The 25,568-nt window shown below is 39.5% G+C and overlaps 4 protein-coding genes across 7 annotated transcripts in view; all 4 read right to left on the bottom strand.

Moving 5' to 3' along the window:
* Window positions 1-6,071, bottom strand: part of dcp2 (decapping mRNA 2) — a 12,471-nt gene extending 6,400 nt beyond the window's left edge. Inside the window, exons 1-7 of one of the 2 annotated variants that reach the window (XM_020600980.1) lie at window positions 5,753-6,071; window positions 4,145-4,296; window positions 3,671-3,798; window positions 2,985-3,083; window positions 2,718-2,870; window positions 2,515-2,627; window positions 2,212-2,313 (exon numbers count right to left, since the gene is read on the bottom strand). In XM_020600980.1, the coding sequence (XP_020456636.1) occupies window positions 2,212-2,313; window positions 2,515-2,627; window positions 2,718-2,870; window positions 2,985-3,083; window positions 3,671-3,798; window positions 4,145-4,296; window positions 5,753-5,820 (815 nt within the window). In that variant the 5' untranslated portion in view covers window positions 5,821-6,071. The remainder of the gene's footprint in view (window positions 1-2,211; window positions 2,314-2,514; window positions 2,628-2,717; window positions 2,871-2,984; window positions 3,084-3,670; window positions 3,799-4,144; window positions 4,297-5,752) is intronic. The other variant, XM_020600981.1, reaches the window with a different exon arrangement.
* A 1,415-nt stretch (window positions 6,072-7,486) lies between these two features.
* Window positions 7,487-13,891, bottom strand: cenpa (histone H3-like centromeric protein A). Of its 3 annotated transcripts, none has more exons than XM_020601170.1 (5): window positions 13,782-13,891; window positions 11,265-11,446; window positions 10,778-10,899; window positions 8,780-8,854; window positions 7,487-8,000 (listed from the first exon to the last, which is right to left on the bottom strand). In XM_020601170.1, exons 2-5 carry the CDS (start codon window positions 11,383-11,385, stop codon window positions 7,872-7,874), a joined length of 447 nt encoding a protein of 148 aa, XP_020456826.1. In that variant the 5' UTR covers window positions 11,386-11,446; window positions 13,782-13,891; the 3' UTR covers window positions 7,487-7,871. The 3 variants fall into 3 exon arrangements, with proteins under 3 accessions (XP_020456826.1, XP_020456827.1, XP_020456828.1); XM_020601171.1 differs by having other exon boundaries at window positions 11,265-11,436; XM_020601172.1 differs by having other exon boundaries at window positions 11,265-11,425.
* Window positions 13,892-15,730: 1,839 nt separating this feature from the next.
* On the bottom strand, window positions 15,731-20,354 carry psmb10 (proteasome 20S subunit beta 10). Its single transcript, XM_020601169.1, has 8 exons — window positions 20,141-20,354; window positions 19,070-19,163; window positions 18,874-18,971; window positions 18,065-18,205; window positions 17,412-17,527; window positions 17,132-17,190; window positions 16,292-16,443; window positions 15,731-15,903 (listed from the first exon to the last, which is right to left on the bottom strand). Exons 1-8 carry the CDS (start codon window positions 20,203-20,205, stop codon window positions 15,792-15,794), a joined length of 837 nt encoding a protein of 278 aa, XP_020456825.1. The 5' UTR covers window positions 20,206-20,354; the 3' UTR covers window positions 15,731-15,791.
* A 2,152-nt stretch (window positions 20,355-22,506) lies between these two features.
* Window positions 22,507-25,568, bottom strand: part of fpgs (folylpolyglutamate synthase) — a 14,497-nt gene continuing 11,435 nt past the window's right edge. Inside the window, exons 9-13 of the mRNA XM_020600996.1 lie at window positions 25,240-25,396; window positions 24,626-24,776; window positions 24,207-24,282; window positions 23,887-23,953; window positions 22,507-23,459 (exon numbers count right to left, since the gene is read on the bottom strand). Of these exons, the coding sequence (XP_020456652.1) occupies window positions 23,083-23,459; window positions 23,887-23,953; window positions 24,207-24,282; window positions 24,626-24,776; window positions 25,240-25,396 (828 nt within the window). The 3' untranslated portion in view covers window positions 22,507-23,082. The remainder of the gene's footprint in view (window positions 23,460-23,886; window positions 23,954-24,206; window positions 24,283-24,625; window positions 24,777-25,239; window positions 25,397-25,568) is intronic.

Below are 25,568 nucleotides of genomic sequence, written 5' to 3'. Positions count from 1 at the left end.
TGTGTGTGTCTGTTGGTTAAGTGGTGTGTAGCTAAAAACATTCTCACGACCTCTAGTAACATGTCGTGGCTTAAACATAAGAACCTATTATGGCTAAGGCTACAGTTATACACGTCATAATAATAATATTAAACATCCTGTCTGCTGACAGTCATCAACTCTTCTCTCTAGTTATCCTTGACCAGATGTACCCTGTAGAAACTCATAAGCATGACTAAGCATTTAACAGTCTAACTAGACATCCTATCTCCACTAAACATTTCTAATACATAAAGTATCTATCCAATATCTATCTGACTAAAAATACCTAACACAGTACAGTATATCCAGATTGAAGCACAACCACAGATCTGTACTCCTCTGCATCTAATCTGTGTGTGCGCGTGTGTTCTTGTACTTGCTACATAGTGAGAAAAGTTTTGTTTGTTTTTTTTGCTACAGACTGAGGACATTTTTGGAAACCGAGGACAATGTTAAAATTTGCATTCCTGTCTTGATGAACCAGCCATTTCACCTTTTCTTAGTAAAACTGAAACATCTATGATGCATCAAACCTTTTAAAAACAGATGTACTTGTTAATATTATAAGACAGCAGAATCCAAAACTGTTCTTAACATGACCACCAATTATTATACATGGCCATGTTTTATACATTATTCTCTAAACAATAAACCATATACAATGCCATCCAGAAGAAATTCTTAAAATAAGGAAGAGCATACATATCTTTTGAAAAAAAATAACCCACATTTCACTTCACATTTGTTCACTTTGCTTTCATAAAATAAATCTGAATTCAAGAGCAGGTCCCCAGCCACACACTGGAGCCATGTTTGAGCTGGTAGACAGACCGAGCCAGCTGGCTGTCTGTACGGTTGGATCCAGGCCAAGACTGGCTGTGTGTGAGAACCAGTCTTGGGTAGGCCTAAGCAGGCTGTGCTGATAGAAAAGGGCCCTGTAGTGGTGCCAGGCATGGCCCCTTTATTTACATTAAAATGCAACAACAGACAACTACACACACAGTACACATAGAGACAACCAACTGTACACTTAAATCATCAGAGGACCTCAGTGCTGCACTGCGAGAGGCTGCTGCAGTGACTGCGCCAACGCATCCTCACTTGCTCTCGTTTACATGGTATTCCTTCTCTTGGAACATCAAGGACACTCATTTTAAAGCACCACTTTAACTCTATTAAAGATTAAACACTGCTGACAGTACTTACTGCATGAAAACCAGCGTCAGTGCACTGATTCTCACAAACAGACTGTCATACAAAAACACATCAACACAGACCTCCACAGACTCAATTCCAGCAGTGAGCCAGACTAGGCAGCTAATGTAAACCGTGACTGAGGATTAAAGATGCACTGTGAAATTTCTTAACAAACACAGCAGGTTGCAGTTATGTTAGGAACCATGTGTATTTTTACTGTTTAAAAATACTTGTTTTAGGTTAAGAAATAACCTGAAATATCCAGACCTGAACCTAATAGAAAATCTATGGAGGGAGCTGAAACTCTGTGTTGCCCAGCGACAGCCCCAAACCCTGAAAGATCTGGAGAAGACCTGTATGGAGGAGTGGGCCAAAATCCCTGCTGCAGTGTTTGCAAACCTGGTCAAGAACTACAGGAAACGTCTGACCTCTGTAATTGGAAACAAAGGTTTAGGTACCAAATATTAAGTTCTATTTTTCTATTGTATCAAATACTTATTTCATGCAATGAAATGGAAATAAATTATTTAAAAATCTAACAATGTGATTTACTGGAATTTTTTGTAGATCTGTGTCTCACAGTTGAGCTGTACCTACGATGAAAATTACAGATCTGTCCATTCTCTGTAAGTGGAAAAATGTTAAAAATTGGCAGTGTATCAAATACTTATTTGCCCCACTGTAGTTCTGACAGTGTGCTGTTCAGCTCCCAGTTATTCTTTTATTCATATCAATAATTTTAGTTTATTAACAATATTTTGGAACCAGGACCTGATCCAGTATTTGGATCAAAAAGCTCCACACTCCAAAAATACAGTGTGCCAGATTAGTTTTAATTTTATTAGGTCAGATAATTAATGAACATTTACTGTAGGTAAACATCAGTGTCAGATCAGAATCCATATCAGCAGATACTTATTATTTTTTTAAAAATCTAATGGTATCAAGAACAAAAGCAGCAAATTCAAGAGAGGACTGATGAAGTGTTTTTACCGAGTGCTGTCTGAAGATTTGCAGGGAGTGTTGCTGTTGATTGTAAAGTCCTCATCGCTATCTGACTCGCCTTTCAGCCTGCTGATCCAATCTCGCAGAGGTCTGTACAGGGGGAGTAGAAAATGTGCCATCAATATCAGTCAACTACTATAATGAAGCTAAATCGTGTTTTGAAAGTCGAAACATAAAAGTTCAACAACACTGAGGCAACCACTCATCGTTACTTTTACAGGTCTTTTTGTACTTTAATGGATATTCCAGTAATGTAAATAACAAATGGCAGCCTTCTATACACACACGCACCTTATGAATGGAATGGCCATGAAAAACCTGTTTGGGGCAAGTCCAAGTTTAGACTTTGGGGTCATGTCATTCCTGTGACATGGCAGTTTCTCGATAGAAAACCATTCAATGTTCTAGAAGAGAAGGAGAAGATAATGAAATGTTGATCAATTTCAAAAGGCTACAAACCAAATGCGTTTAAAAAAAAAAAACTGATTTCCTACCCTGATCTCTTTCCTTGTTTTGGGGTTGAACTTGGTATCCTTTGACACTCCTGGTATGATGTAGAGCCGCACCAGCTGGTCAGTGATTTTCTGTTCTATGTAAATCTCTTTGCAGATGCGATTCTTGATGTCAAAGCCTGTCTCCTCCAACACCTGGAAGACATACATTTTGAACAACAACAGAACAATCTAAAAGCTTTAATTATATATGTGGCTCTTAATGCTTTCAATTGGTCAAAGTTGCATAGGAAAAAGAAAGTGACTCACTTCACGCACTGCACAGTCATGAGGAGCTTCGTCTTCATTAACTTTGCCCTTTGGAAAGCCCCAGCCTGACTTTGCAAGGTAGCCCTGAACAAGCAGTACCTTAAGAGAAAAGATGCTGCAGTTAAATAAAATATTCCTAGTACTTCAGAAAGTAAAGGAGAATTAATGATAGTTGCAAATAAAATCACTTTTTCACAGTTTTTGGTTATTTTAGGAAATGACTCAGCTTTTTAAAAAAATTAAAGCATGAACTGCTATACTTCCAGGTCTACATGAAAAGGACTATCTGAGGTGTGACTCTTTTAGACCTGCAAGATCGGTGTCAAGGCTCAAACCAAAGTCCTTTCAGCCACACCTCACAATCACAGTGGGCTAAGCATGGGAGCTTCATAGCACAATGTAGGATATAGCGCATTTCATTCATGCACTTTTGTTTGAGCACTGTTTTTTTTTTTATATATATATATTTTTGTTCATGAATGCATTAAGGAAGGAGGTGACTGTTGTGATCTGTCTTGTTGTGATGAGAGTAAATTCATATGTCTAAAAAGTTTAATTTTAGTGAATCTACTAAACCTCTTTTCTCTTGGTTTACATTAGAGTTAGCTCACATTTTTAAGGCAATGTGACAACTATGGTTGTTAAAATGATTTACAATTTAGAGTCCAGTGAGCAAAACAACTCACATTTTCTAGTGATTCATCTAGAATGATTGCTCCATAAGTAGGTACACCCATCTTGTACTCCTTCCACTGTTCAAGGACTTTCTGCACATCTTCTCCATGAGGCAACAGAAACGGGCAGTGGTGAAAGAGTTTGCATTTGTCAAGGAATACAACATGTAAACATCTAAACCAATGTAGGCACATTTGGCTGGATGAGCCTGAAAAGGTGAAACAAAACCACATTGCTCATGTTAGTTTATATCTAAAAATCACTGATTACTTCTTTTGGCTGGTTGTTATTACAACAACAAATTCAACACTGTATGCTTCTTTTGGCTGGTTGTTATTACAACAAATTCAACACTGTATGTTTTGGAGCGTGTACAGTCCATCACAGAGTATATACAGTAAATATCAATGTGCATTAATGAACGGAAAACATAAAAAAAATAAGTGATGAGGCCATTTAACATCATCCTTCACATGTAAAGATATCAGCTTTGGCGAAGTCTCTAATTCCACAGTGAGGAGCTCCTGGAGTGTTCTGCACGCAGAAGTCTAGGTAGAACCAGTGAGCCAGCTCGATCTGGAAGCACACCCGGATTGCATTGTCCCTCTCCTCACTGGGGATGTGCAAGATGAACCGACTGGAGGAAAAACAGGAGAAAGAAGATCAGAGCCAGTTGTCACACTAGGAGGCTCTGGGAGGACAATGAGCACCACATGTGTCGCTCTACATTCAAACATACAGTCTCAAACAGCAGATATGCAAAAAGATACCATTCATTACGAACTGAACCTTAAACGATGTCCTGGTGCTGCCCATCACTACAGAGAGATTCAGAAGTTGCTCAGCGGTGCGATGTGTAGAATTTGAGAAAGATAAAATTCATGCAAATATTTTGTGGTGCATGGGAGTGTTAACCAAGCACAGAGTTGTTTTCTACTCCAGTCAGATAGTAAAAGAACTTCAAACAAAACAAAAGAAAAGATGTTCATCACAGTGGTCAGCATCCTAATTCTCTGCAATATCACCTTAAGTGTGGGAACAAACCAACATAAAGAGTCTCAGTAAGGTGTTGGGCCATCACGTGCCACCAGAACAGCATCAATGCACCTTGGCATTGATTGAACTCTCACAGCATCAGTGCACCTTGGCATTGATTGAACTCTACTGGAGGGATAAACAACATTCTTCCAAGAGATATTCCCTCATTTTGGTGTACTGATGATGGTGGTGGAGACGCTGTCTAACACGTCACTCCAAAAATTTCCCATAGGTGTACAAATGGGTTGAGGTCTGGTGATGGTGAAGGCCATAGCATATGATTCACTTCATTTTTATACTCATCAAACCATTCAGTGACCCCTAATGTCCTATGGATGGAGGCACTGTGCATTTGTTCAGGTATGTCCTTTAATTTTTCACCAGTCTATAAACGTATAAGTGTCTATTGACACTACAATAAAGTTATTATTACAAAAATAATAACAAAACATATAACAGTTAATAAGCAAGTGCAGCAGCAGTAAGAGTGATGGATGACAAACTAAGTAATATTAAAATGACTAGCAGAACTGACCATTATAGCAGCTGGTAAACAAAGCCATGATGCAGGAAGTTCGGATGAAGCTAGTTTTAATCCTGGCACATAGTAGTAGTGAAGGAAAGTGGTACTTGGTATCGATGTTTGAGAGCGCAAAGAGACCAGTAGATCATAACATTTTGCAGCCCTACGTCTGTGACGTAAACATGCAGGCCTGCAACCCTTCTTAATCCACCCTGCAGACAACTATTGACGGTTTCTGAGCAGATGACCTAACAACAACTACCACAGACACGGCTGAACGTTAGCTGCGCTAGCACCTCCTCGGGCAAACAACTAAATTACATGCATGGTTCAATAGGAGTTCAGCTAGCAACTACTACTACTACAGAAACGGATCAACAACACCTGCCTGAGTTACCAACAACAACAACGACCACGATGTAGCTTACGACATCAACCGAGCAACAACTACAGACATACCCCGCAGAGTCAGCGCCACTTGCACTTGCACAGTGACGCGCAAACAGCGGTTTAGTCCAGCTAATGTGGTTACCTGCAGAGGTCGTCCAGTACACCGGAGGGGATCTCCACTCTTTTTGTTTCCATGTTGGTTGAAAACATCGCGACGCCGTCTCTCTCGGAGCATGCGGGGACAAAAGACAGAAGAGCAGCAGCTACACCCGCACGTTTCCGCTCACAGTCCCATCGCCACCTTTACATTATCCTAATTCTAAACAAAACAAACTTATAACAACTCTCTACTCGTCTTCCTGTTCCCCCGCCTCCTCTTCTTCTTCTGTTTAATGACAGATGGCAAACACCTTCCTCCGCTTCTTCGGGAGTAACTGTTCATGTCACGTGACGTGAGACGTACTGCGCCCGCCCTTACTGTACAGGAGTTCAAATCCGATCCTTGTTTATGAAATTGCTATGGAAAAATGGGAGCTGTTTTTCTGTTATTCTGTATGACAGGGAGAGAGATAAAACGCTGATGGGTGCATGAATGCACCTTTCACACAAGCAGTATACTGCACCCACACACAGATCTGGCTGGTTAGTTCTAGCCTTTATGCATTTAAAAGTCTGACAGTAGAATTATATAGATATAATTAATTATAATTAAAATATTACTTATCTGAAAGAATAAATTTTTATAAAAATGCAACATTTTTTGAGGGCTCCGTAACTGGCCCTCTGCCTTTCTCTTCATATATTCACATATTAGTCAGATTATAATACAGTATAAAACCAGGGACCTGCTTGTCTGCTGTGGAAAGCTGAATTTCACAAAATGTCCTGCTCGTAAATTAAGATAAATCTTAACAGTAGATGCTGGTCAATGGCACAGCCTGATACAGATGCCAGCTTGATCAAGTAACAGTAAATTCTGACAACTGTGTAATTCTTCAAAGCCAGATAGTCAAGAATTTATTGATCCTACCCTCTTTTTTTAATCAACACACCAATAAGACTTTTTTATTCAATGCAAAGACCTGTGTATCATCCAGACTTTTAACATTTTGTTCACAAGGCTGCTACATGCTAGTACTAAAAGTCTTCAAATGCTGCTGCTAGAATTTTCACTAAATCCAAAAATCTTGACCACATTACACCAGAGTTCATTTCCCTTCATTGGCTCCTTATACATCTCAGACCATAGTTTAGGGTGGTGGTAATGATAAGAGCTGTCCTGAGATTCTCAACCAATCATAGGTACAGCAGCAGTGATCAACACGTTCCTCCCTCTTTGCCAGTTGTTCCCAGAGGATGAGTTTTATAGCCTGTGTATTTCAAAGTTAGACTGGCTTGAAGAACTGAGTGCACACCACAGCAAAAAATAGCGTTGAAAGTTGTTTTGTCTTATTTGTGTGTGTGTTTTGTTTTTACCAAATTTGAAGCTTTGCAACTTCACGCTCACATCCCAACTGAACCACCCACTGTAGGCATGGATGTGTAAATTTAAAAAAAAGATACTATAAAATCATCCATTTTAAGCACCCCAGAAAACCAGCTTTATAAATAAATAAATAAATTTTAAAAGCACTAAGGAGTTTTAAAACGACTCCCTTGTCTATACTTGGACCGAACTGGAATCTTTGATATGATTTTGGTGGCAAACTGTAAAAAAAAAAAAAGAAAAAACTCCACACATTAAAAGATAAAACCAAAAATAATCAAACCTTTGTTTGTGTCCAGACCAAAATAAGATATGGGTTAGGTAATATAAAAAATTTATTTATTAATAAAATAAGAATAATAATATACATAACAATGTAAAAGAGAGCAGTAATCACAGTAATCCAGCAAATCTATTCCACAAAGTAAAAGGACAGTACAGTGTAAACCAAATTATGTCTGGTTGATAAGAATTATTTTCTGACAATTTCTTTTCTTGGTAACACCCAACCTAATGGAGATGAAGTAAATTCACTGTACTTGAATTTGAGCTTATTGCAGAATTGGTAAATGTTAAGACTTTTTTTTTCCTTCAGGAAATTAAAATCCAATTTCCAAAAAATATAGCACATCATTAGAAATAGATTAAAAGCAGGTATAGCATTTTCTGAACAGATTAAACATGTTATGAAAGTATAAAAACAGTCTGAAGTGAAAAGAACATGAGTGCTTCCTTCCTGTTGCTGCTATTCTCTTGTCCACTCTGTACAGGTTATTTACATGTTTTCCACCCCGCGGATCCTCCTGGCCAGCTGAATGTCGCGAGGAAACAAAGTGACCCGCTTGGCATGGATAGCACACAAGTTGGCATCTGAGAATAACATGACGAGAAATGCCTCTGCAGCCTGGTGGGATGAGAAAGAAGAAAAACTAGTGAAAAAATATATAAGGGAAATGAGACTCTTTATTTGCAATGAACAATTTTTAATACAATTCTGCAGCATTGTTTTCTACAGTTGATTGTGGTGACAAGGTAAACGTCTTTTCCTCAAACATTTGTGCAATTCTCTCAAAAGCCAAATATTCACTATACAAAGTTCATTTTGTGAATTTACCCAATTTATAGGTCAAGCTCCCCGTCACAGACATCCTAATGTACAGCCAGTAAGTTCACAGGGCACTGTATTCATCATGCAGGTCAAAGTGTAAAAGTGTTATAAAAACAGCAAAAAATAAAAGATGAGCAGTACCCCTGCTCATTAGTTTCCAGCCACTGCAGGCAGCTATCTCAGGGAAAACGCTCTGATAAACCCACTGTAAACAACCTGCTCAGCACCACACAGCAGACAGAGGTTTGCATTACATGCTGAAGTGGCCTCACAGACATGTGAACAAACGATTTGGACAACTTCACATGTGGTCGTAGATCTGATTCATCCAATTTCTTTCTATGGGACCACAGTCACATCAGAAGCCCTGTGGGCTTCCTAACTTCTCACTCCTCTGCACATGCACATACTGCCTGCTGTCATCAAACATAAACCATCAGTGTGAAAAGATCAAAAATAAATAAATCTGAAATGAGCATCATGTTTGAGTAAAATCAACTATGTGTTCTTAGAATGCTGAGCAGAAGTAAACAGGATAACATAATGTTAGCTTGGTGGTGGAGGCAGCTGCTTACCTCCTGCAGGGCCAGAAGAGCGTAGACCTGCCAACGTAGAGCATCTCTAGAAAAACTCTGGCACACCTCACGAACCTGAACCAGATGGAGGACCAAGACTTTTTATAAAGCAAAGCTGCAGTCATACAGGTGAGAGAAGAACAGCAGCAGAAAATTATGTTTATTCAGACACTGGGTGCATTCTCAAACCAGGGATACACTGATAGCACTTTTTTCAGACCAAGCACTTACAATTAAGTACTTGCTGATACCGAGTATCAATACAGATAGGGAGTGTGGGTGTGTGTGGTTGTTTGTCTACATGTCAGCCCTGTGACAAACCGGTGACCTGTCCAGGGTGGACCCCGCCTCTCGCCCAATGTCAGTTGGGATTGGCTCCAGCCCCCCCGGCAACCCTATTCAGGAATAAGCGGTATAGATAATGGATGGATGGATCCTCTGACAGGATGAAATGATTTTGCCATTCCCTGCCCAGAATAACTGCCCTGTCAGCAATGTAAATGTTTAATTTAACAAGGGTGCATGTTCTTACTTTAAACAGGCTACTGTCTGTGGCTTCACCATGTCCTCTCTGCTGGATACATTCCTGTACTACTGTAAAGGAGCTGCCCAGTCTCTGCTTCCAAGTCAACCCCGCCATTAAAGTTGGGGTAAAGTGGAAATAAATGTGTTCTGAGTTTGTCATACCACAGGAAGATGTGTTATTAACCACCCAGACAAATTTATGGCAGCAGTGAAGACAGGGAGCTGTTTGTATGCCAACGTTCATGGAATAAAACCTTCACAAGTAAAAGAGCCAGTGGGAGTAATTTAAGCACCTGCTAAACAAACATACCTTGCCAAGTAGCAAATATTTAAGCTTTGTCCATAGTCTACGAGCTTGTTAGGCTAACAGTAAACTGTGGTGACCTGTCCGCTGTGTGGCGATTATCTCCCTGACGTCTCTCTCCGTCCACCAACTATGGTCAGGTAACACCTGCTCACCACACTCACCATTTATATGTTTTGACTTCTGTCTTTGTTTAATACTGAGACAGCAGCATTAATGTTATTTCTTTTATTAAACATAACTGTGGCAGTAACTTTTCGTCTGCGCTCAGTCTCACCAGTGCCCCTAAAAACAAATGCAGGCGTAGAGCTTTGTGTGCTCTAGCATTTATAACGTTACAGTGTCGGGGGGAGGCGTTATGTTAAGGATGGTTCCAGTGCATCCAGCCACGAACTCAAAAATTCCTAACTTATTCCTAACTCAACAGTTCAGCACTACATACTGTTGTTCGCACTCTATTCACGTCCTCAACAACTATTTTCTAACATTGATAATGTCTTTAGAAACAAATCACTGATTTTGTTTCCCTCAACTTTAATTAGCGTTTGCTATTCTAGCATTTCTCATTCTTTCACTGATGCTATAAAGCAGGTTGTAAAATAACCAACCAACCAATTTCCAAACCGCTTAGTCCCAAACACCCTGGACAGGTCGCCAGCCCATCGCAGGGCCAACACACAGACGAACAACCACTCACACACACACAAGCACCCCTATGGGCAATTTAGAGACACCAATCAACCTATGCTGCAGGTCTTTGGACTGTGGGAGGAAGCCGGAGCACCCGGAGAGAACCCACGCAAGCACAGGGAGAACATGCAAACTCCGCACAGAAAGGCCCCAGGTTGGCCAGGGCTCGAACCCAGAACCTGCTTGCTGTGAGGCAACAGCGCTAACCACCGCGCCACCGTGCTGCCCTAGGTTGTAAAATAATTAGCACCAAATTTAAATATTAATAAGTTTACTAGATTTTGCATAAATTTCATTAATTAAAATTCCAGAATTTGTTGTTAATTATTTATGAGACTATGGGGCCTACCCCGTGGGGCATACACTTATTTTGCTTTTGTTCTTAGCACATTTTAGCTTTCTTGAGATTGTAACCTCCTTTGTTCTTCACTTATTTAAGACTCTATACACTATTGTCTGGCTGCTGCTGTTTGACCCACCAGGCGAGAGAAGGGTGCCTTCCTGAGCAGAAGATCGGTGCTCTTCTGATACTTGCGGATCTCCATTAAGGCCTTGGTCCCTGGTCGGAATCTTCTCTTCTTGGGAGTTCCTGGAGGCGGCCCTGGAGAACAGATATAAAGTGTTTGATGTGAATAAAGCAAAGGTAGACTTTCCTTTAAAAAGGTGGTATGGGGTGAATCATGGTGGTGACTAATGTCCTACTCTGCTGGCAAATTTGTGAAATCTGTCTGTGCTGTGATTTTATATTATTTTAAGTATGTCAGACTCCTTTTTTCTTTCCAATTGTCTGCTGCATGTGTGTGTGGCACCCATTGCAGAGTTTTTTTAATTCAATACCGTTAATAAGCAAATGTGCATGGTATGATAACCGTCAATTTTTATACCATGGTATCCTGTGAAACCAGTATACTGCTGCAACCCTAATGGAACATAATAATGAGCGCAAACGTCAGCAGTCAAACTCACTTGAAACTCCACTTCTTCTTGGTGACCGGGGTGTCGAAACAGAGGTCCCTGGGGGTGGCAGCGGGGGACGACGCTGAGGGAGTCTGCCCTTTCGCCGTCTGGTAGGTGAACCATGATGCATGGCCTCCAATACAGAGGTCAAGACCACAAGAGGAATAATACTGTAGACAGACTGTGAAAGACTGAAGATACTTGTCAATTAAAAAAACAGAACACGGATACTTTCATATATACGTTCTGGCCCAATCAGCCCAGAAACACCAGAACCAGTTTACCCTGTGTACAACTATAACTCTGTATTTAGTACTGAAATGACTAGTAGCTGCACAGAGATCAGGAATTATGCTAACCATTTAAGTGGCATTTATCAAGTAAAAATATCAAATATTCTCTGCTTCCAGATGGATATTTTTAAATCCACGCCAAGTCCGATCTCAGAAGCTAAACAGGGTTAAGCCTGGTTAGTACTTGGATGGGGGACCACCTGAGAACAGAAGGTGCTGTGGGTACACCCAGCCACTGGGACTGCATGAAACCGTTCTGGCCTCAAGCCTGGATAAAATGGTAGCACTGCACCAGGAAGAACACCCAGTGTTAAACCTAATCCAAGTCACATGTGCAGATCATACTGCTCCGCTGAACACGTCTGCTGAACTTGGTAGGAAGATGGCAATATTAGCTGGAATTTGTTCACCCCTGCAGGTTTACTGTTAGGTTTACAGTAGGGGTCAGGGGTTATGGTTATGTTTAGGGGGAGCTTTAACCCTAACTGTAACCCAACTTCCAGAAAGAGTTGACAACTCCCTGCCAAGGTGTGCAGTGTGCAAACCTCAATCACAATCTGCCATCTTGTCTGCAATCATATTCCCTTGACAATAAATAGTTATTTCAGTCCAATCCCTAGTTTCCCCATGCGCTCGAAAAACACATTTCTCTTTATTTTATGTTAAAACAATAATACATACTCTCTAGTCTGTACAATGAACTAAGTTGAAATTAAATCTAACTCGTAGTTTTTTTTGTTGTTGTTACAGGTAATATATCAAATTATGGCAGATCTGGATCCTGACATCACAATGTGATGGCCAAAACAGGATGGATACAATAAACAGCTCTACAGGATTATTTGTTCCAGTAGTCACACATTTGGTTGTCAGAAAAGTCATGTGGGACTTCTTGTTGTAAACTGTGTACATAATTTGGGGTGCATACTGCTGATTTTAACGTACTGGTCGAGAGGGGCAATCACACCTGCACTAAGTCAGATGAAGTCTATTTTGTGTCTTGATTAATCATGTGTTAAACAACACCCAATGAAGACATAAGGTTGAAATGTTGTATTTGTGTGTTGGCTCAATAAATCAGCACTGGGATTATTCACATCAGTGTGTGAACATCTTTCTGCTTCTGACTAAACAGAATTTTAATAAATGGTGGTACAATGCACAACAGCATAGCCTATACCACAGATTCCTTAAAGATATACTGAATGCTAACCTTTAAAGCAGTCTGGGTGACCAACAATGTGTTTAGTAGTTTTTAAATGGCGGTGGAGATGCCGTCTAACACTTCATTCCAAATATTTCCCATAGGTGTTCAACTTGGTAGAGATGTGCTGACTGTGAAGGCCATAGTATATGATTCACTTCATTCTCAAACCATTCAGTGACCCCTCATGTTCTATGGATGGGCGATGTCATCTTGGAAGAGTCCACTCCCATCAGGATAAAAGTGTTTAATCAATGGAAACACCATTCTTCCAACAGATATTCCCCTCATTTTGGTGTATTGATGAAAGCAGTCTGGGTGACCAACAATGTGTTTAGTAGTTTTTAAATGGCGGTGGAGATGCCGTCTAACACTTCACTCCAAAAATTTCCCATAGGTGTTCAACTTGGTAGAGATGTGCTGACTGTGAAGGCCATAGTATATGATTCACTTCATTCTCAAACCATTCAGTGACCCCTCATGTTCTATGGATGGGCGATGTCATCTTGGAAGAGTCCACTCCCATCAGGATAAAAGTGTTTAATCAATGGACGATCACTCAGAACAATTTTGTATTAATTTGCAGTGACCCGTCCCTCTAAGGCAAATTAGAGTCTAAGGGGACAAGTGGACCAATACCATGACAGATAACCTCCCTTCACTGCAAGGGTCAAGTACTCAGGTTCTAACTTGAACTTGTCGGCAGTCTTTAAATAACCTAACACCGGCGTCACTATTCCTCACTGGAAAACACGCAAGGACTAAGGCTTCAGATGTTGAGTCTATTAGTCCGAGTGAAGGAGTAACACACGGAACACCGATTTGACACACAAGGCTAACATATAAAATAAGGTCTTAGTCACTTTTATCTCACAAGACAACGATTGCATATCAAGTTAACCTCTCAGCACCACATCCCTATTTGCCTTAACAATAACATTAGGTGCTATTTCACATGTGCAAAAACATATTAACTCCATTATTTTAAAAGGTTCCCAACCTTATATTGTAACTGTAGCCTAAACGTACCTTTGGTGTTGAAAACTATTCCCGAACTCAGATTAATAAAGTACTGCAAAACCGAAGTACACAAACCACACGTCAACACAGGAAGATCCAAATGAAATTCAAATAACAGCTCGTTACTCACTAAACCAATGAGCTTGGAACAAGGGGGCGGGACAAAAGTCTTCTTTCTCTGCTATATCTTGGTGGTTGGCAAGCAAGTTTAGGTACATTACCGCCACCTTCTGACTTGGAGAGTGTACCAAAATGGCTTTCATACTATACTACATTCATGTATTGACTCCTGCTTTTCACAAAACGTATGACTTGAGTTAGTTCAATTGCAAACTTTCCCTTAGGCTATTCCAGTTTATGACAACTTAACTTTGACAATTTTTCTTTGAGAACTTTTTTTCTTTTTTTGCTGGTACCGAGGACACTGTATGCTGTAACTACACGTTCTACTGTTTCCTGTTCTACATTTACTCAAGTACTGTACCAAAGAACAAGTTTGAAGTATCTGTACTGTACTTGAGTATTTTCATTTTCTGATACCTTAATTTCACTACATTTCAGAGTCAAATATTGTACTTTTTACTCCACTGCAGGTATTCGAAAACTTTACTTACTATTTACTTTTCAAATTCATAATCGGATTAATAATACAACATACACTGTTATCATAAAATTGTTGATTACTGGTGGAACATTCACAGGCTACCCAGCAGTATGAAAAGTCATTCAAGTTATAACCATATAAGGTAGTAACATTAGGTCAAGGTCAAAGTGTTTATTTGTCATAGGCACAGTTAGGAAACATGTTTCCCTGTACAATGAAATTCTTACTTTGCCGTCCACATGAATGCCACATAATACAAGTGAAATATAAAATGAAATATACAGTAGATGAGCAATAATGCAAATCTAAATAGGCAGTAAAATCACAACGCTAAGGCACTTTGAAGCAACAAGTGAAGGAAGCAAATAAAAATACAAGAACACAACATAATGCAGAGAGAATATATGCTGCATGGGAGTCGTGTGCTGCATGGGAGCCGTGGAGTGTAAATACTGACGTTAGATTTCACATTAACCTCTCAGCACCACATCCCTATTTGCCTTAACAATAACATTAGGTGCTATTTCACATGTGCAAAAACATATTAACTCCATTATTTTAAAAGGTTCCCAACCTTATGTAAGGTAGTAGTAACATATAAGGTAGCATTAGCTCCACCTTTATAAATATTTAACATGATGTTCACAATAATGTATCAATAATTAGAATCCAATAACATACATTCATGTGTATTGTGCTATTCTGCATAATGAATACTTCTACTTTTGGTATTTGTAAGTATATTTTGATGCTAATACTTTTGTACTTTTACTTACAGTAAGTAATATTTTTATACAGGATTCTTAGTAACCAAGTATTTTTACACTGTGGTAGCCTATTGCTACTTTTACTTAAGTAAAGAATCTGAGTACATCTTCCACCACTGCCAGTTGCATCTTTACCCACCTTACACGTGCTGTTAACCACAACATTTCCTCTCACCTCATTCTTGATATAACAGCTTCCTCCTTTTTTAATTTTGCTTATTCCTCTCATCTCTCATATTTTCTTTAGCATGCTGGAATGTCTGCCCCTACTTTCTGTATTCCAGTTTTCCTGCCAGTATGTTCTCATTTCTTGATTATACTTCTAATTTAAGTCTTACTATAATTTACTGCTATATATTTAATTCAGCTTCCATTTTATTTGTATAGTGCCAAACCACAACAAAAAAACCATCCCATGGCACTTTACATATTGTGCCAATAAAGCTGCTCTGCATTCTGTGCAATGTGTAAAATTCCGATTCATGGGGCACCATGTTTTAATAAGAAAAAAGGAAAAATACAGGTTGCAGTGGCAGATATTCTTATAGCCCTTCAGGTGCAGTCACCAAATAACATGCAAGCTCTGGTCATTTTACAAACAAAAGCTTTTATTTTATGAGACAGTCAGCAGGACCAGTTTACTTTAATTTATTCAGTGTCCATGATCTGAACAAATTGGTCCACCACGGCTAGAGGGAGCAGCGTCACAGTTTTGGTCAGGACGGCTGTGGTGCCAGGCTTATACCTGTATTGTCCCTCTCTGTAAAAAAAAAAACAGACAAGGAAGAGAAATATGTTAGGCCATATTTAGACACACTTTTACCCTGTATCAGTGGTGGTGTGTTGTTTCATGTACTGGTGAGACAGCATAGAGAAATATCTTGGCTCCATCCTTACTAAAGCAGTTTCTAGTTTATGGTTTGACAAGCCGAACATTTGACTTGTTTCTTAAAATTAACATTTAAGATTATTACCCCAGTGTATCCAATTCTCCATCAGTCTTGTCACCCTTGCTGAGATGTCAGCATTAGCACTACTGACTATGTAGCACTGGAACAGCTGCCTAAGAAATTATTTTTTGCATAAATAGAAGACCCATGACTGTCTCTCCCCTGATAAAAGATATATATGTGTGTGTATTAGCTCACTTTTTGCCCTTCACCGTGGGCTTGTCGTAACCTCGCAGATACTCTACTCCAGCCTCTGAGATAATACACAAGTCCACATTGCTGCCTGAACCCAGGTCACAGAAAATCCCTGCAGTGATAGCGTCTCTTACGAGCTGCTTCGCCTCCTCTAGCTGGAAGGGAGAGAGGAACAACTGGGTGATTCTTTGTACAGATTCATTTTCAGGATCAGCACACACCAGGGAAAGCAATGGTCAAACTATATACACTGCCAAAGATCACAAGTCTGTGATGGACCTATTGTATTACAACCTTAACAGTGTAACAAACTGACTCTATATTGTATGATTTATTGCAACACAAAACAGTTTTCAGAGTGGAAACCTCACATTTTAGTGTGGATAAGCAAAATGGAGCTTTTTAAGAATGCTGAAATTGGGGTTTTACACACAAGCGGCACATGAAGTCCGGTGACAGTGTGGTCATAGCTCTAACTTGAGCTGACTATCACACTAGTGTCTGTTTCACTTTAATTCATGTCACATGGAAGCTCATCTCTAGTCAAAAACACTTGGTAGGAATGGGTTTCGAATAAAATTTCATAGTGCAATTATGTCCTGTGTCCCTTATCGAGTGGTTGGTTATTTTACTGTTTAGAAGACTCACACCTGCTTCTTTCAGGTAATCGGCTATGGTCTTGTTTTTGTTGGTATATTTACACAGCAGGTATTTCCCATACTATGATTTGAATTGCATTGGACAACATGCCTTTAAGTATAAATTCCATTCTCTATTCTTTATTAAAACATACTGTATTTTCTACTGAATTACATTTGTCATGACAAGAAGCCAGAATCTCACCTCCATGTTTGGTTTGAATCTGTCCTCAAATACAGAGACAGCAGCCGCAGCTCCAGAACCTGAAACCAGAATTAAACTTTAAACATCTTTGTACCTTTTAATTTTGCTTACACAGGTTCTGCATGGTCAGGCTTTGAAAGCTGGTCCTGAGTGAAACTAAATTAATTCAGCTGATTAAAATAAGAAATAAATCTGAAATAAGCAGGTTTCTCTCAGACATCTCACCCTTCAGATACAGGACACTAAACACACACTTGTAAATATACACGTGAACACATACCCATCGTGAGGAAAGGCAGTTTGTCGTAGGAGCCATGTGGGTAAACACTGTACAAGTGAGCTCCAGTCACATCAACTCCTCCAACAATCAGGGATGAACCAACATGACCCTGGTACCTGAAAAACCAAGCAGACGTCACTGCAAAGTGTTTTCTCACTCACACCCAACTATCACCAAGTCTCTGTGTATTTATACTCCATTTTATATGTTTACATAGTGTTAAATTTAAACTCAAAACCTGAAAACATAGCACAAAAATAAATTAGATGGACATTTCTGATTCATTTCTGTGACATAGCACAATCCAGGTATAAAGACGTGCCCTGCTTTTTGTTGTGATGGAAACTTGGTTTATGCCAAATAAATGAAACAGTAGTCATCCATAATGTAATGCTTCCTGTAGTTAGGGTTTTGAGTCAGTGTATTCTGAATGGTTTTCTTGTTGAAAGACAGTGTTGCTAGTATTTTGGTACCAGAGTTGATATATGGATCAATTGTTTAGTTGCACTGGTGAATTTTGGAGATGAACTGTTTTACTGAGCTTCATCATGTTGCTTTGAAAAGTGAACTTAGTATGGAGAAATGTGTGTTATCAATTTTAAATTTTTTTGCAATTGACAACCAGTGATTCTGGTTCCTTTATATCTCCTCACCTGAACAGCATCTGTTTCAGCTGTCTGGTCACCATAGCAACGAGGGGCGGTCGCCCAGTGTTGAGCATGTGTAGTTCCACATTGGACGACATGATCTGTGTGGTGGTGACAGCGTCTGCAGCCACTCCAGCTCCACAGCAGCTACACAACATGCAAAACACAGTTGAACAGTTTCATAAACATGACTTAAGTACTTCTACTTGGTTTTATTGGCACAACATTCAGAAACCAACTCTGCCATCAGTTATTACAGTAACAGATGTGCATAATCATCATCATTTTGCTCCAGATTTAGTCAAACTGGATCTGAAATATTCAGCTGGCAACGAACTTTCTTTCTTTATCATAAATCAAAATGTATAACATCTCTAATTGTCTTTTTGCATCCCTAGATACAAATCCATTTATGTGATTTTAATACATTTGCAGCCTTATATTTAATAAAAGAAATAACCACACAATGGTGACACAACAGAGGTTACTGATCACAATGCTTTGTGTGACACCAGTAAAATTTCCAGCCAATCCTACAGGGGACAATAAAGAAAATTTGCATATTTATTTACAGTGTATTTAACCATATTCGTTTTTCAGCTGAAACATGAAAATTAATGTGAGAGACAGTAAAAAATGGCAAAAACACCTATAGTCAATACTGTATATGCTGAACCAATACAGTGAACCAATCTATATAAAGTAAAAGTCATTCACACTAACAGAGAAATGTAGGCTATCATTTGACACATTGTAAAGACACAGCGACACAGAGGACACCGCCAGACTGATGGATAGACTCTGGTTTTACTCACTAGATCTTTGGAGCAATGTAGTGAATCTTCTTGCAGTTTTTGTCAGCTACCACCATGTCGTCTGTAGCCCTCGTGTCTGCTCCCAGGATCACGCCATCCTGGTGAACAAGGGCAGGAACAAAACAGCGAAGAGTGTTCCTTTAAGTACACGACTTTGTATGTGTCTGCCAGTGAAAACACGAAGGCTCATCCTCACCTTGTAAACAATCCCAGCAATGGTGGTCCCTGTCTTTCTGGCACTAGGAGCTTTGTAGCCAAGCTCTGACAAACTGGACTCCAGCACTGCATTCCTGGAAATCAGACAGACAGGCTGAAGGATTCACTGCCACCTTCCTACTTCCTATTATCCTTCCTTTAACATTGTTAGGTATTTTTAGTCAGATAGAAATTGGATAGATACTTTATGTATTAGAAATGTTTAGTAGAGATAGGATGTCTAGTTAGACTGTTAAATGCTTAGGCCTGCTTATGAGTTTCTACAAGGTACATCTGGTCAAGGATAACTAGAGAGAAGAGTTGATGACTGTCAGCAGTATGATGTGTATAACTGTAGCCTTAGCCATAATATGTTCTTATGTTTAAGTCACGACATGTTACTAGAGGTCGTGAGAATGTTTTTAGCTACACACCACTTAATCAACAGACACACACACACACACACGCACATTGATTTGCTTCATGTTTTGCTGCAAAGCTGGCACCAGAGACGTCTCGGTTGACGTTTCTGTGTAGTATGGGGCTAGCCCAACCGAGGGGATATAATGTATAGGCCTGGTGGGTTCAGGGTCTTTCATCTTACATCTGCCTGTGAGCAGTTTGGAGGTGCAAGATACCTGAGCGTGTAATGTTAATTTTACCTGTGATCCTTTGAATAAATCAGCACTGTTTTGAAGTTACTTGGACTGTCTCGTCTCTCAGAGTTAGCAATGGTAACAAGAACTGGTTAGCGCAACAACATCCTATAGCTATTTTGTATACTGCCCAGTACTGGGTATACAGAAATGTTAGTAATATGTTTACACAATGCATGGATGGATTATGAGACAATAGGCCCCTGGGTGCTGACAGGTACATAGGACCCCCATACGGACATGATCACATTGTTTGTAGTCGTTTTGTGTGACTTTAAAGTCGTTCCACAGAGACTCACTTAAGCGGCCTTTATAACCTCACTACAAAGAGCAGAGAGCACACTATAGTATTTGGCCCTCTGTGGTAATACGTAGTCCTGAGCACCATTTTAGCTTTAGTATGCACTGTTTCCTACCTGCGGCTGTTTTCAAAGCAGAAACCTCCAGTCTGCGTTTCACAGGGCTTCAAACTGTGGAGCATCTTCAATGTGAATACAGAACAGATGGAGATGAAGCTGTGTTCCGATTGTGACAATAAAAACCTTCAACAGAAGCCGTGTCAGGCTGTTGTCAGCGCTTTTTACCAGGTTTTCCTTTTACTTTCACTTCAGCACAAGCCAAGCCTTCTTGCTCCCCGCTGTAAAAAATATCGGCATAAAAGAGATATTTGTTCTCATACTGAGTTTTAAAAAGTGATTTTATGCCAAAAAGCCTGCCAGTGCTGTGAAAAAGGAGAAAAAGATTAACTTTTCTTAAAAATATAGCTCTTTTGACTTCTTTTTCCTGACACAAGACCCTCAAACTGGGGGTCAGAGGTATCTTGTTAAAAAAAACTCATTTGACATCATTTATGAAATAAGTTGATCACCTCTGCTCAATTGGCCATTATAGAAGAGGATTGGGGCCACTGTGAAAAACCTTAATTTGAGTTCTGCCTTTTTTCCTCAGAATTATTACTTTAAACTCTGTTCTTTCTCATAATTTATTCATTCTCAGAAAACAGTAAGAACTCAAATACATTTTTTATAGTAGCTCTAATTCATTTCCGTAATTACTGCATGTCACTATGAGATCAAAATAACCATTTTCAAACGTCGACCTGCTGTATTGTGTTTGCAGATTTTTCTTGCAGCATATTGAAATTTGTCAAACTATCAAGATAGATGAAATCTGGCTCCTTGGAGGCCTAAACTTGACCCACGTCACAGACTAACAAACAAACAGACCCACCTTTCCTCTTTGCTTTCTACACCTGGTAAGCTGGATAAGGTTTTTTGCACACTGGATTCATCATAAATGCTAATATACCAATTTAAGCACTCAAAATATTTTGTGTGCTCAGACATTACAGAACTTACAGGATTTAGTGAAGGAAGAAAAGCCACGTACAGTAACTATACTGCTGCTGTAAAGGTCCAGATTGAAATTTAACTTCATACTAGTTGTTACAGGTAGGAGCTCATAGAGAGTAAGCTGTAAAGGTTTAAAACAATGGAAACACAACTGCAATAAATACCAGTAACCCTTCTGACTGTTCTGTGTAGAATGAGTTATGCTCATTTTTGAAAAGGTCTTTATTGTGGTGGATTGTGTTATATGAAAAGATATTCCTTGTATTTTGCCGATTTCATAATAAGGTGTTAAGTATCACAAAACCCAACACTGTAAATATTTGTGTAAAAAAGGTATGACATGGTCTGTGTCTGCAGAGGTGATGTCACCAGGAAAATTTTTGGTGAGTTGATTTTTAGCAGCACTTCGTCTTCTTTAGACAAAACCATATATTAAAATCTGTAACCAGGTCAAAAATGACCGTGTCCATCATTGCAAATTATGTTCGAACTGTCTTCTCTTCTGTTTAGCATAAGGAAGTAGCCAAAATAAAGATTCACAAGAGAGAACATGAAATATTGAAAACAATAGCTAACACTATATTTTTATTGTGCATTTTTCTTCACTACATGCAAGTGACAAGTTTCTTTTAAGTGCACCGACTTGACGAGTCCACATGGACTGTTTATTTCATACTAAAACTGAATTACAGTAGCTATTAGCTTCAGTGAAAGGATCGACTACAAACATAAGCATGACATACACTTATATATGTCTCCATTATACATACGTACACACACAAAATAACTGCAAGTACTTCTCATAATGCAAACTGAAATTAAGGAGCACTTAAATATAATGAAAGTGTACACAAATCACACTGAATTGGACTGTTGACGCTTTATTTCACAGGTCTGTAAATTCCAGTTTATTTCTAAAGTTTCCTGGAAGGAACCATATAATTTGGTACTAATGACAGGTACAATTAGAGTGAGCAGTTGGTTCAGCTCCAGTTATTTTTAAATGGTAAAGTAGTGCACACTTGAGGCTTTCTTTAGACAGAACATGAGCTACACAGGCAAAATGTTAAGTTTGTCCACAAACAACCACACATCTCTGTATAAATGAAGACTAGAAAGAGTAAATACTAACTGGGGTGCTGCTGAGCAATTTCTTTCATGGAAATTGATATGGAAGTCAATAATAAAGTCAACTCTGGACTAACTAAGGAAAAAAAAAACTAATACCAAACTACATGGTTCTTGGCAGGAAACTCTCAAGACGTTATTAGGAAATAGACTTGTAAAATAAAGCATTACCTGTTCGATTGACAGCTAAGTGAATTCAACTGGTGCCCACGCCCATGGAGTTAGAATGTTTACACATCTACAGCAAAAAGATGAACTGGCCAGGTGTATGAAGAACATTCTCAAATATGTACAAAAGTAGCAACAGTGCAAAATGGTTTTTATTAAAAGAGTGAAATGCAAGTCAAGTGCTCTAATTAGTTCCCTAAAAACAAACAACTCCATATAGGCTATGAAGCACTTTTTGGTGTCTATTGAGCTGCTTTGTAGAATTGTAATAATCCCATCATGCCACTGTGGATCATCCAGGTGGTATCAGTGACCACTGAAGCACACACGTACACAGTTCCAGTTCAACTCAATTCACACATGGTGTAATGAATGTACCTTCTGCAGTTCATGTAAACACTTTTAGCTTCAAGTAAGACTAAAGATACACATGTATGCAACCACCTGTAAGGCTCTTGGTGAAGCTGGGATACTGAGGCCTGGAACTGGCTTGGTCCAAACTAGCGGTCTCTTCACACCTATCACTGTAAACTACAGCTACCAAGACAACATCTGGATGCAGCTAATCACTTAAAGGTGATCATCTTAAGTCATTGTTCAAATAGCTAGTACTAGGAAAAACTTCATCTTTAAAGACAATCTTTCTTCCACAAAGCTAAATTATGTAACCAGAGCTGCAATTTATTATTTTAACTGTCTGAATGTCCCCTTTAGTTGGAGGCAGCTGGGTCGAGGTGCTTGAGCGCTCCTCCTACCAGGTGGAGGCTCCCGGTGATGAGGATGTGCATCTCGGCTGCGTTGCAGAGTGGAGCAGCTTTGGCCATGATGCTGGGTTTAACTTCTAAGACAGTCTTGGCTGGATCTGTGAGCACTGAATCCCTGCCCTGGGTAATCCACTGAAGGGCACTGAGGATGCAAGGGAAGACCAGGGTTTCTGCTTTCTTTTCAGGGACCAGGGGCAGGCCCTGCTCGATCAGCAGCTGTGTACCTTTGCTGTCCCCTGGGCTGTGATGGAGCCGCCAGCTCCTCTCATTGTCCAAACAGCGAGTCAACATGTTCTCCACTGAGACATTAAAGTTCTGCTGGTCTAAGAAGAAAGGGATTAATGGGGTGATTAGGGCCAGTTTTTGTGCAGTAATGACCAGAGATGGAGCAACAGTATGTCTGCCAATCAAAGCTGTCAAATCATCCAAAATACATTCCTTTTTATATCAGCTGTTACATAAATTTATCCAATCAAATATGAATTTGGTGACTAACGCCCATCATACAGTGCTTATAAACAGTATTTACCAAATTGGATGTTTTACCCTTGTATTTATTTTATGAATTGACTTATTACAGCGGGAAAGTAAAGGTGAAACCAATTTTCTTCAAGTGGCCCAATTTCAGTTACACCGGTGCATGCACTGTTATGACTTGTCAAAATGTCTACTGTGCTGGGTTTTCAGTGGATAAACCTGCGAAAACAAAGACTAAGAACATCTATAACACAAGGCTGTGAATGGTCTCACCTGCATTACAAGAAGCAATGGCCTCAGTGATGTTTGGGCAGAACACAGCAAAGTCAAACTGACATGGCTGAACAGAAACACAAGATGGAAGAAAAATGCATCACCTTCCAAATAGCAACACATTTATTACATAACTTACTCGACATGCAGCACAATCTAAGAATAACACTGATGCTCTTAGCATTATTAGCCCTGCATCTGTCTTCAATAGCAATTTACAAGGGAAATAAACTATCAAATTTCTAATGTATAATATATAAATGAAAGGATCAAAAATAAAAAGAAAAATTCTCTGTACTGCTGAAAGCAGCTGTACTCACCACCAGTAGTTTAAGCATGGCTGCTGAGTCTCTCTCTCCTGTGGCATTGAACAGTAAAACTCTGGCCACAGGTCCACTAAAACAAACATCACATGGTTTTACAGTGGTAAGAAAAAGTATGTGAACCTTTTGGAATTTCATGGTTTTCTGTGATAATTTATCATAAAATGTGATCTGATCTTCATCCAAGTCAAAAGTATTGACAAAAACCTCAGTGCTAGTGGAAAAAGTATGTGAACCCTTGAGTTAAGTCAATACTCTTGACTTATATGAAGATCAGATCCCATTTTATGACAAATTAATGCAGAAAATCATGAGGTTCACATACTTTTTCTTGCCATTGTACATCAGTTTCATTAGCAGATGTTAGAAGTGTTGGATTGTTAAAGAAAAGAGCGTTATTAGGAAGTGATGCTGACCTTGCAATCCTTTCATGTTGGGCTGCAGTCTCTCTGAACCAGTGTACACAGGCCTGCATACTGCGCATGGTGTGAGCTCCATCCAGGAAGTAGGTGACTGCTCCGTGTTTCAGCGTCTGATTCCTTCCAGGCCACTCTGTATCTGCCAGCCCTGACACCAAACATACATGACCACACTAGATGTCACATTTAGCAGGGCAAACTGTTACTTATTTCATCTCTGTACATTCTGATTCACAAGTATCACAACTGCTGAAAGCATTGTGGCTCTCTGAGCAAATAGCTTTCCTGTGTATTTGTCTAATTAGTTTGGTTAAATAGAAAAGGACGTTTCTATATAACCGAGCCACCAGTGGTTGGTCCTGGATGCTTCTTCATTATGTGGGTGTATTTCAAGTCAAACTAACATTGCTGGGTTTGCTTTCAGCGCAGCCAGTGCTGCAGAAATGATCATGTTTACTGAAGCCCGAATGTGCTTCACTGACTGTTACTGTTCAGCCCCAGCTCTGTCACATGACAGTCTGAACACACCAGTGTGTTCAGCTAGATCCAGTAACATAATCGCTGTCCTAATTTTGCTCTGATCAGCAGTGACTGGACATCTTAGGACTCACCCTTCACCATGATGGGGGTGGGCCTGAAGGGAGTCACCTGAAGTACACCTGTGTTCTCATTGCTGGTGGATGCATAATGTTTATCTGTTGAGAGGAGAAAAACAGCTCTGAACTCATCACCTATAGAATACAGTGGTATGAAAAAGTGTTTGCCCCCTTACTGATTTATCTTTTTGCATGTTTGTCACACTTTAATGTTTCAGATCATCAAACAAATTTAAATATTAGTCAAAGATAACAAGTAAGCACATCATGCAGTTTTTAAATGAAGGTTTTTATTATTAAGGGAAAACAAAATCCAAAACTATATAGCCCTGTGTGAACAAGTG

Source organism: Monopterus albus, unplaced genomic scaffold (genome assembly GCF_001952655.1).
Source record: "Monopterus albus unplaced genomic scaffold, M_albus_1.0 scaffold50.1, whole genome shotgun sequence".
Lineage (NCBI taxonomy): Eukaryota > Metazoa > Chordata > Actinopteri > Synbranchiformes > Synbranchidae > Monopterus > Monopterus albus.
Note: the sequence above shows the minus strand (reverse complement) of the source record. Positions and strands in the feature narration are given on the sequence as shown.